General features: G+C 44.0%; 1 protein-coding gene across 1 annotated transcript in view; it reads right to left on the bottom strand.

The window, feature by feature from the left end:
• The window catches only part of pik3c2a (phosphatidylinositol-4-phosphate 3-kinase, catalytic subunit type 2 alpha), a 134253-nt gene that overhangs the window by 72501 nt on the left and 50448 nt on the right, over positions 1-11304 (bottom strand). Inside the window, 1 exon segment of the mRNA XM_087996869.1 lies at positions 4287-4407. Within this exon segment, the coding sequence (XP_087852995.1) occupies positions 4287-4407 (121 nt within the window).

Genomic DNA, 11304 nt, shown 5'->3' with positions numbered 1-11304 from the left:
GAAGAGAGAAAGGGGGGGGAGAGAGAAAGGGGGGGGGAGAGAGAAAGGGGGGGGGGGGGAGAGAAAGGGGGGGGGAGAGAGAGAGAAAGGGGGGGGAGAGAGAGAGAAAGGGGGGGGGAGAGAGAGAGAAAGGGGGGGGGGAGAGAGAGAGAAGGGGGGGGGAGAGAGAGAGAAGGGGGGGGAGAGAGAGAGAAGGGGGGGGGGGAGAGAAGGGGGGGGGGAGAGAGAAGGGGGGGGAGAGAGAAGGGGGGGGGGGGAGAGAGAAGGGGGGGGGAGAGAGAAGGGGGGGGAGAGAGAAGGGGGGGGGAGAGAGAAGGGGGGGGGGAGAGAGAAGGGGGGGGGGGAGAGAGAAGGGGGGGGGGGAGAGAGAGAAAGGGGGGGGAGAGAGAAGGGGGGGAGAGAGAAAGGGGGGGGGGGGAGAGAGAAAGGGGGGGGGGGGAGAGAGAAGGGGGGGGGGAGAGAGAAGGGGGGGGGGAGAGAGAAGGGGGGGGGGAGAGAGAAGGGGGGGGGGAGAGAGAAAGGGGGGGGGGGAGAGAAAAGGGGGGGGGGAGAGAGAAAGGGGGGGGAGAGAGAAAGGGGGGGGAGAGAGAAAGGGGGGGGGAGAGAGAAAGGGGGGGGGAGAGAGAAGGGGGGGGGGGAGAGAAAGGGGGGGGGGGAGAGAAAGGGGGGGGAGAGAGAGAGAAAGGGGGGGGGAGAGAGAGAGAAAGGGGGGGGGAGAGAGAGAGAGAGAAAGGGGGGGGGAGAGAGAGAGAGAAAGGGGGGGGGAGAGAGAGAGAAGGGGGGGGGGAGAGAGAGAGAAGGGGGGGGGGGAGAGAAGGGGGGGGGAGAGAGAAGGGGGGGGGAGAGAGAAGGGGGGGGGGGGGGAGAGAGAAGGGGGGGGAGAGAGAAGGGGGGGGAGAGAGAAGGGGGGGGAGAGAGAAGGGGGGGGGGGAGAGAGAAGGGGGGGGGGGGAGAGAGAAAGGGGGGGGAGAGAGAAGGGGGGGAGAGAGAAAGGGGGGGGGAGAGAGAAAGGGGGGGGGGAGAGAGAAGGGGGGGGGGGAGAGAGAAGGGGGGGGGAGAGAGAAGGGGGGGGGGAGAGAGAAGGGGGGGGGGAGAGAGAAGGGGGGGGGAGGAGAGAGAAGGGGGGGGGGAGGAGAGAGAAGGGGGGGGGGGAGAGAGAAGGGGGGGGGAGAGAGAAGGGGGGGGGAGAGAGAAGGGGGGGGGAGAGAGAAGGGGGGGGGAGAGAGAAGGGGGGGGGGGGGAGAGAGAAGGGGGGGGAGAGAAGGGGGGGGGGGGAGAGAAGGGGGGGGGGGGAGAGAAAGGGGGGGAAGAGAGAAAGGGGGGGGAAGAGAGAAAGGGGGGGGGAAGAGAGAAAGGGGGGGGAAGAGAGAAAGGGGGGGGGGAAGAGAGAAAGGGGGGGGGAAGAGAGAAAGGGGGGGGAAGAGAGAAGGGGGGGGAAGAGAGAAAGGGGGGGGAAGAGAGAAGGGGGGGGGGGGAGAGAGAAGGGGGGGGAGAGAAGGGGGGGGGGGAGAGAAGGGGGGGGGGGGAGAGAAGGGGGGGGAAGAGAGAAAGGGGGGGAAGAGAGAAAGGGGGGGGAAGAGAGAAAGGGGGGGGGAAGAGAGAAAGGGGGGGGGAAGAGAGAAAGGGGGGGGGGAAGAGAGAAAGGGGGGGGAAGAGAGAAGGGGGGGGAAGAGAGAAAGGGGGGGGAAGAGAGAAAGGGGGGGAGAGAGAAGGGGGGGGAGAGAGAAGGGGGGGGGGAGAGAGAAAGGGGGGGGGGAGAGAGAAAGGGGGGGGGGAGAGAGAAAGGGGGGGGGGAGAGAGAAAGGGGGGGGGGAGAGAAGGGGGGGGGAGAGAGAAGGGGGGGGGAGAGAGAAGGGGGGGGGGAGAGAGAAGGGGGGGGGGGAGAGAGAAAGGGGGGGGAGAGAGAAAGGGGGGGGAAGAGAGAAAGGGGGGGGGAAGAGAGAAAGGGGGGGGAAGAGAGAAGGGGGGGGAAGAGAGAAAGGGGGGGGGAGGAGAGAGAAAGGGGGGGGGAGGAGAGAGAAAGGGGGGGGGGGAGAGAGAAAGGGGGGGGGGAGAGAGAAGGGGGGGGGGGGAAGAGAGAGAAGGGGGGGGGAAGAGAGAGAAGGGGGGGGAAGAGAGAGAGGGGGGGGGGGAAGAGAGAGAAGGGGGGGGAGAGAGAAAGGGGGGGTGTTGAAGAGAAAGGGGGGGGAGGGGAAGGGAAAGAGGGGGGGGGGGGAAGGGGGGAAAGAGGGGGCAGAGGGAACCTCAGAGCTTCCTGTCCAATGAAAAAGAAGAAGTCAACGCTGGACCTGGGTCTTGGCAATGGCAAAGTATAATCTAGTGTCACTAGGATAACATTCAGGGGACATTCAAGGTTTAGGTTGGCTATGGAAAGTGTTAATAATCTAGGTGTTTAAAAAAAACTAATTGGAGGAAAGCTTCCTGCAATGGGCTAAGGGTCTAGTCTAAGATAATGGGAATTAAAAGTTAGCATGCAAAACTAACTGCATAATAGTCCACTTTTAAAAAAAAGAGTGGCAACTGGTCAAAAGAATGAAAATCAGGCAAAGGGTCCTCTTGCAATGGAGTGGTAGTCTCCTTACACCTGAACCAGAGGAGCCACTTTCAAGTCCCACCTGTTCCACAGGTGTGCAATAAAATCTCCGAAGCAACTGATTAGAAAGATAGGTCCATAATAAAACAATGAAAACCAGGCAAGTGCAGTCACAGTTGGATGGAAGACAGTGTTACAGATCCTGTAAAAGAGAGACAGTATAGAGAACAGGAGGATTTACTTTATCACATGACAGTACCATGGCAATGCAGCAGAGATAGAAACCTGACTAAAAGAAATTCAAACAAACACCAATTCTGGGAAAGTTGGGCATGAACTTGGTCAAGACAAAATTTTAACACTAAAGTGGAAGCTGGACCAACAACGTCTACAAGTTCATATCAGAAAAGCTCTGTTGATTCAGTGTTTAAAAGTTAAACAGATAGTGACTTTCAGGCCAGAACAGTGTACACAATTTAAGCAATAAAACCAATTTTTAATCTGCTACTTACAATTATCCTTTTTTATTAAATAAAAACAGCCCACTGTAGTCCATTGCCTGCAAGACCATTGCAAGTAGTATATTATTGCTTTAGATGGAGTCATTGAATTTTTCATTTAAAAAAGCAGCCAGAAATAGTTCATCAACATACAACAAGAGAGCCTAAGGCATTCTTTTAATCAGAACCCCAGTCAAGAGCGTTAACCTAATTTCTCTCAGCTGCTTTATAAATTTATGAACATTTTTTTCATTTACTTTGAATAATTCAAGGAATATTAGATTAAAAACATTAGAAGGTTTTAATGTCAGTATCTATACAAAACTTAAGGAATGATCTAGAAGGCAGCAATCTTGTATCTGTGCAAAATTTTCAAGCCAATAGTTTAATAGGGTAAAAAGTATAAAATTTTGTATCACCACATGTGGAATCTGGCTCCTAATCAAGATGAATATTCAATTTCTAAGGCTCACACACGTTTTTCAGCTCTGAATTGGAGTTCTAACCACCCAGTCCCCTGCTACTTCCCTAATTAAAATGAAAGACGCCAAAAGCTGACATCAGTTGCAGAGACTAATTTACACACCCATGTAAAATATTGAAATATTACAGCTAACAGTCATTGAACACAGAAATTTGTTAAGAAAGTAGTATAGATATAACATTAGAAAGACCGTAGTTCAACCTTTCAGCACACCTTGTGTAAAACTAACAGGAAAAATTCCAAAAACATAGTATCAAAGGAAAACATGCCAAAATGAGTGTGGAAATTGGATTCTTGATGATATTGAATTGAAATTTTGTCTGCTCAAAACAGATGCTCAAAGAAAATTAGACAATGATATATAACAGACCACAACGGTGGCACAGTGGTTAGCACTGCTGCCTCACAGCGCCAGAGACCCGGGTTCAATTCCCGCCTCAGGCGACCGACTGTGTGGAGTTTGCACTTTCTCAGTGTCTGTGTGGGTTTCCTCCGGGTGCTCCGGTTTCCTCCCACCACTTGTTGGGCCGAAGGGCCTGTTTCCACACTGTAATCTAATCTAATCTAATCTAATCTGAACTAATTAAAGTAGACTGCAGAGACACAATATGCTGCATTCATTCAAAAACAAAACAATTGAACATGACATTTAGAAAAACAAGTCAAATTAAGCAACTCAATATGGAATTATTCTAATGTAAAGAGTTATTGTAATTCTGAAAGTTCATATCATAATTTAGAGAAATATAATTGTGTTGGAGCCTCTTACTTCTGCAATACCTCCTCTTGTCCACAGACTTTCAGTATGTAGCTGCCAATGTCAACTTTATTTAGGTCATCATGCGCCCAGCACAAAGCCTGCATTATAATAAGCTCTACGTGGGAACTCACTGGAAAATTTAAAAGAAGTTCAAGATTAGTATAAGAAGTTCAGTATTAGTAATCATCACTTGCACCTAATTTACATCAGTAATTTCTACTAAACAGAATTTAAAAAACTCAAATCAGTTTGCAGTGCCATCTCTTCCATGATTTTGAAGAAATTAAAGAATTATGACTACGTTCCCCTTTTAATGCAGATTTGCATAACAGGTAAGACAATCATCTGGTGTAGCTTCCAAAAATATGTATAACTTTGTCCAGAAGTCTATTGTCACAAACATTCTAGGACATGCAAAAGTTAAGAATAGTCTTAAATAATTTGCATAAAGGAAGACTAATGTGACAAAGCTGTGTTGATCTTGGAGATAAAGAAATTACACAACCACACTTGTCAGAGTAACAAATGGCATTCAGCTAAAAAGACATGAATTTAATTGATTAAATTAAAATGGTTAAAACTCAGAATAGAGCAAACACAAGTCCAGATTTATTTCACGTCTCGAGAAATAAACCTAGGTCACAATTTTGGGAGAGAGTTACAAACCAAAAAGGTGACTGAATACATGGCCAGGGAGAGGAGATTCAAATAGACTTGCATAGAGGAGTGAGTGAGCAAGGCAGTGGGCCTTTAGAAAAGTTGCTTCAATATTCAGGGTCAATGCAGCAGAAGGTTTTCAATTTTAAAAGTCGACTTCACCTTGTTTTAATTTATACAACAACCAAAACAGATATCTGATGATTACTGAAAGCAATGAGAAAGATTAGGATGAATGATCAGGAATAGTTAACATTTCATAAAACCAAACAAGATGTTCAGTTTTACTAATGTTTCAGAAAATAGTTTTTGCATAACTTGACATCACATGAGCAGTTGGATAGCAAGATGGTACTTGACATCCAATATGACAGAGGAGAAAAATAGAAAAAAAAAAGGGAATATGCATTTGTATACTACAGAAACTAAAATCCAGAAGTTGCCTTGAAAAAGGTAGGCCAGTACAGGACTTCTTAGAAGTTGGAGGGAAAATAAACAGTTCAGAGAAATACCTCAAGAAAATCCAAGATAGAGATTGAAAACTAGACTATTTTGCATATGACAGGTTGTTGTTTTGAGAGCTACAGATTTTGTGTTCAAACTTTGCTCACTTTTATAACAAGTTGGCTTGTAACATAAGTAAGGCATTCACATTGTTTAATTTGGCAGACCATGCTTTCTTGTCTCCAAACATATGCTAGTGACGTGCCAACTCATTGCAGTTGTATGATTAGAAGCAACTAATTGTTTGCCATGTATTTTTTTGTCAAATTATTTCTCATTGAGGACAAAAGATTAAAAATGTAATGAAAGCAAAATTGCTGTCCATTAATTCATTGATACTTAACTGGATAACTCAAATATTAATTGGTTCTCTAATCCTCAGAAACAACAGATTGAGGTGGAGATGCTGAAGAAAAAAAAAATATAGGAAAAGGTACTATTAATAAAAAAAAAGTGAGGGATTGCAACTCTCACTTTGCCTGCCAGCTGCTAGAAAATAGCTGCTTTGGCATTCAAAAGCAATCTCACACCTCTTCACCTGTGTTTTCTTTGAGTCAGTGTTGTTTGATCATAAACATTTCTATTTCACACTCACATAGTTAGATTCCATGAACACTTTCCAAAGTTGCGTTGTCCAGAATGGGTCTCAGTATTTCAGCCAATTAAACAGACACAATGGATCAAAAACTTGGGACCTTTCTTACCTCTATTTTGGTTCACTCATTATGAAAGCTAGCTTAACCATTGGGAAGCCCAAATTTAATGTTTTTAGCATCCTGAAATGCGTGACATTTTTCTTTACCAAACAAACAGTTCTCATTTATGTTCAAGATATTGAGCAATTAAAGTAGATCCTTTTTATAATAAGACTATGAGGGCCTTAATTTGCCATGTGTTTTAATGCAAAGATCAAAATACACATTCTCATTCGAGACATTCCTACAACAGTTAGACTTGTACAGTTAAAGCCTGAACATACAAATTATAAAAATATACAGTCATTATTTTTATAATTTGATATCTTAAAATTCCACAGCAAAATAAATTCCAGAAAGATTTCAGGCTGTAGAATAACATTCTTAAACCAGCCAGAGTAAGCAAAAATGTCAAATGATAACAGAAGTAGACAAAAGGCTAAATATAACAAAAAACCCAGAAAATGCTGCCCTCATCCTTTCCCTCTCCTCGCCCAACAAAGATTCCACCCAATCAGTATCCACATCCAAGTGATGCCACCACCAGACACTTATTCCCTTATCAGCATTCCATAGAAACTGTGCCATCTGAGACACCCTGATCCACTCCTTCTCCACTCCCCATACTTCCAAGGTACGTTCCCATGCAATCAAAGTATAACACTTGCCCATTTACTTTCTCCTTCATCACCATACAAGGGCGAAGAACTGGCAGTCATGGTACATGTTAGTACTGTTATAAAGTTGAATGAGCGTACTGTACCTTTAAGAGAAAGCGAATACTGTTCTGAACAGAGATTACAAGGAGAAAGTGAGGTCTGCAGATGCTGGAGATCAGAGCTGAAAATGTGTTGCTGGAAAAGCGCAGGTCAGGCAGCATCCAGGGAACAGGAGAATCGACGTTTCGGGCATAAGCCCTTCTTCAGGAATGAGGAAAGTTTGTCCAGCAGGCTAAGATAAAAGGTAGGGAGGAGGGACCTGGGGGAAGGGCGTCGGAAATGTGATAGGTGGAAAGCAAGGTGAGGGTGATAGGTCAGACTGGGGTGGGGGCGGAGAGGTCAGGAAGATGATCTTCCTGACCTCTCCACCCCACCCCAGTCTGACCTATCACCCTCACCTTGCTTTCCACCTATCACATTTCCGACGCCCTTCCCCCAGGTCCCTCCTCCCTACCTTTTATCTTAGCCTGCTGGACAAACTTTCCTCATTCCTGAAGAAGGGCTTATGCCCGAAACGTCGATTCTCCTGTTCCCTGGATGCTGCCTGACCTGCTGCGCTTTTCCAGCAACACATTTTCAGCAGAGATTACAAGCACCTGTGTATCTGACTAGAGAGCTTCCAGTTGCCTGCCCTTCAACACTGCCATATTCCCATGCCTGCTGCAGTGCTCCAGCATGGCTCAACAAACTGGACAAACAAAATCTCATGTTCTGCCTAGGTACCTTACAGTCTTCAGGACTCAACATTGATCTTAACTATTTCAGAATGAGAACATCCCCCCCCCTATGTTTGTTACCTTCCCCACCCCCAATCCACTTCTCCTTCATGCCAGCTGAGCAATGCTGCCAAATCCATGATATTTCAAAAATATACTTCCCTCCTCTTCACATCTTTCTGGGGTAGAGCATTTCAGACAGTTACTACCCTATTTTTTGTACTATGTGCAAATTTAGATGCAATACGTTCTTCCTCCTCTTTTAGGTCAATATAGATAACAAATCATTGAAGCACTTGGACAGAAACTTGTGGTGCCTCACTAGTTACGTCTTTCCAGCTCAAAAAAGATCCATTAAGCCCAAGTCCACCTTGTTTGTGTTAATCAATCCTCAATGAAACTAATACATTACTCCAATACTGGAAGCTATTATGGCATTTTACCATAGGTTTTCTGAAAATCTAAACACATCGGAGATGTCAAAGATTTTGATTTCATTCTAATCAAGAAAAATGTGCACTAGGAAACTAATGCTCAAAACATGTACACTTTAAAAATTCAAATTAATTAAGTTAGGAGTTATAAATAAAGTGAATTCTTTTAGTACTGCATACTTTTATTTTGTTCCACAATTACTTTTCTCGGATGTTGCTTTAGTCCCAAAAAATTATGCAATCAAGCCCTCAAATAAATTACCTATGTTAAAAGGTCAATCTCATAACTCTTGGCCTAATCAAAATGGTCTCAAACATGGTATGAAAATTAAACCAGTTGCTACCCCCACACATGGCTGTAGTTTGTTGTACCAATAATTTCATCTTTAAAAATAGAATTCTCTGACTTTAATCAATTATACATCAACAATGTACCACAGCTGCACACTCTAGAGTGGAAGGACTTCTTTTAAAATGGACAAGTGATCTCACACCTAAAAATAACAGCACACGTTACAATACTACATGTAAGAGTGCGTTACAGAGGTTTTCAAGTAAACAAACATCTACCTAAAAATATCACAGAATCAGGTGTGGCTGCTATTCACTGCAGAACCTGTGCTTAACAGGAAAATGTACAAACCTTGGAGAGAATACAAAGGAGAAGATGCAAAGAAAGAACATGATGAGAGTAAAGCACAATGAAAACAGGGGTAAGGTGAGCATTGTGTAATGTAGAAATTATCTCCAGTCATTACTTGCTTAAATCTTGACCACAATACATTTCTATTTTGTCTAGTTCGGAGGCTGACCATTATACACTGACCAATTGGAAGGCCCCTGCGGACATAAGCTTGAAAACTGCAGGGTTGCAATGCAAGGTGCTGTCCAATGACACCTTCCAAAATTTTGACCTTTGACATGCAATGAATAAAGACTCCAACCATATAAAAGAATACCATCATGCCTTTTCCCAACATCCACCTCGCTTCAAGTTGTGCATCATGACTTCACAGCCTATCACCTGTTCCTTCCTCATCATACAGTCAACATGCGGGATCTTTTAGCATTTAATTGTTGAACATTGTGTCTACTGAATTCTCATTCTTCTGGTTAAACTTAGGAGTGGTTCCTCAAAGAAAAAAGGGGAGCTGGTAAAAAGGCAAGATACAAAAAAAGGCAGACATTTTAAAAAATGTAATGATTGGAACAAGTGCCAATGGATCTCAGACTATGAGATCCTCGATTGGAGATGCCAACCTGGGACAATCAGGGAACCTTGGCTGACAGACACCTACAGGCTATTCAGATTCTTGTCATTAGAGGGACTAGCTCTGAACCAGCTGGTCAGAGTCCATGGACTGTGTGCATGTGAATAAAAGGGTGACTTGGTGAAAGAGTACCAGCCTCTGTACAGTTATTTCAAAAGCAAATGACTAAAACTACTATTGCAAAGCTCTAACAAAGGAGAATTGTCTCCAAGGGACAATTGGCAACAGATCTTCCCATATATAAAAGCACTGGAGTACTTGTACAAAATACCGTGTAGCACAAGAAAGGCAGCTCAATACCACCTCTAGGACAATTGCTATTTGGATATGGTTGGCTTTGTTAATAACGCGCAAAACTCAAAGAAAAGGATTTTTAAAAATCCATAATTTTGTGAGCAATGAAATAATAAAATACAAGCTTCTTACAGATTTTATTGCTACTCACACAGTGGAATAACAGAGATGTAGACATGATAAAGTGGAAGTTATAAATATAAAGCAGCAACTAGAAAGAATAGCATGTACGTATCTGCTCCAAATCAGTAAAATACAATTTCTCTACAACAAGCAAAACAAAGAGTTAAAAAAAAAATCCACATTTGACCTGAGGAATACCTAAAATTTGATCTTCCATTGTCTGTCATTCCATAAAGCAAGCAACAGTATGAGAACAGCAGAAACAGGTTTTACTAAGCAATTGAAAAGTGGGTTAAACACTTATCACAAATTAACTGAGCACTTGTAAGCAAGTTGGTTGAGCCAGGTTTAATTGAATTATCTGGAGTTAAATCATTGCAACAGAGAAAAATTGCAACTTGCAATTTCTCTAAAAGGGAAAGGAAAATTCTAATTTGTATTCAGTGACTGATTAGATGTACCTATTTGTGCACAGAACATTTGTTGCGTTTCCTTGACCCACAATACAATTGCATGCTGTCTTGAGGAGTTGAATGTTTATGTTCTTATATTGATACCGAAAAAATGCTGTTTAAAATCATCATGTACTAACATTTTAACAATAAACCAATGTCTTTAAATTGAGATAAGCATTACTAGTGAACCTAAGCAAATATCACTATGGCAAACGGTATAAATGCTAAATTTTCAAAACTGAACAAATACAAGAGAAATGAATGCTCAGAGCTAATTCTCCCTTCTGAAAATTATTGAAGACCTAATTGGCAAGGATTCCTTTAATCCTTTACTCGTCTGAAATGTTCAGACTTTTAGATTTAGATTAGATTACATTGCAGTGTGGAAACAGGCCCTTCGGCCCAACAAGTCCACACCGACCCGCCGAAGCGCAACCCATCCATACCCCTACATTTACCCCTTACCTAACACTACGGGCAATTTAGCATGGCCAATTCACCTTGACCTGCACATCTTTGGACTGTGGGAGGAAACCGGAGCACCCGGAGGAAACCCACGCAGACACTGGGAGAACGTGCAAACTCCACACAGTCAGTCGCCTGAGGCAGGAATTGAACCTGGGTCTCAAGCGCTGTGAGGCAGCAGTGTTAACCACTGTGCTACCGTGCCGCCCACTTTTGTTTCATATGACGACAGAATTTAACCTCAACCAGAATTATCTGTTGCTGCTTCACAGATAGGTCACTATTCACTGATCATGCAATTGTACCGAGTCAGTAGCACTTCTGCAGATAGTAATTTTTTGAATTTACTATAATTCCAATCGGAGTAATTGCACAAGTTAAAGACATTTATATAGCATGTTTTCCTGTGGTTCCCCTGCTTCATAAGTGAAAGGGATAAAATAAAACAATTATTTTGCCAAGTTCTAAAATAGTGACCGCATTTCAAAAACGCCAATTGGTAGACATTGCACTGTTGAGATTGGAACAGGAGCAAGTCTGTACCTTGTTGTGCCAAAAAGTGTGGCACTGGAAAAGCAAAGCCAGTCAGGCAGTATCCAAGGAGCAGGAGAGTCAACATTGAGCATAGGCTCTTCATCAGAGAAGAAGAGCTTATGTTCAACATGTCGACTCTCCTGCTCCTCGTTTGCTGCCT

Source organism: Chiloscyllium plagiosum, unplaced genomic scaffold (genome assembly GCF_037043375.1).
Source record: "Chiloscyllium plagiosum isolate Xiang-an unplaced genomic scaffold, Cpla_swu_hap1 HiC_scaffold_18, whole genome shotgun sequence".
Lineage (NCBI taxonomy): Eukaryota > Metazoa > Chordata > Chondrichthyes > Orectolobiformes > Hemiscylliidae > Chiloscyllium > Chiloscyllium plagiosum.
This window is presented reverse-complemented; position numbering and strand designations above follow the sequence as displayed.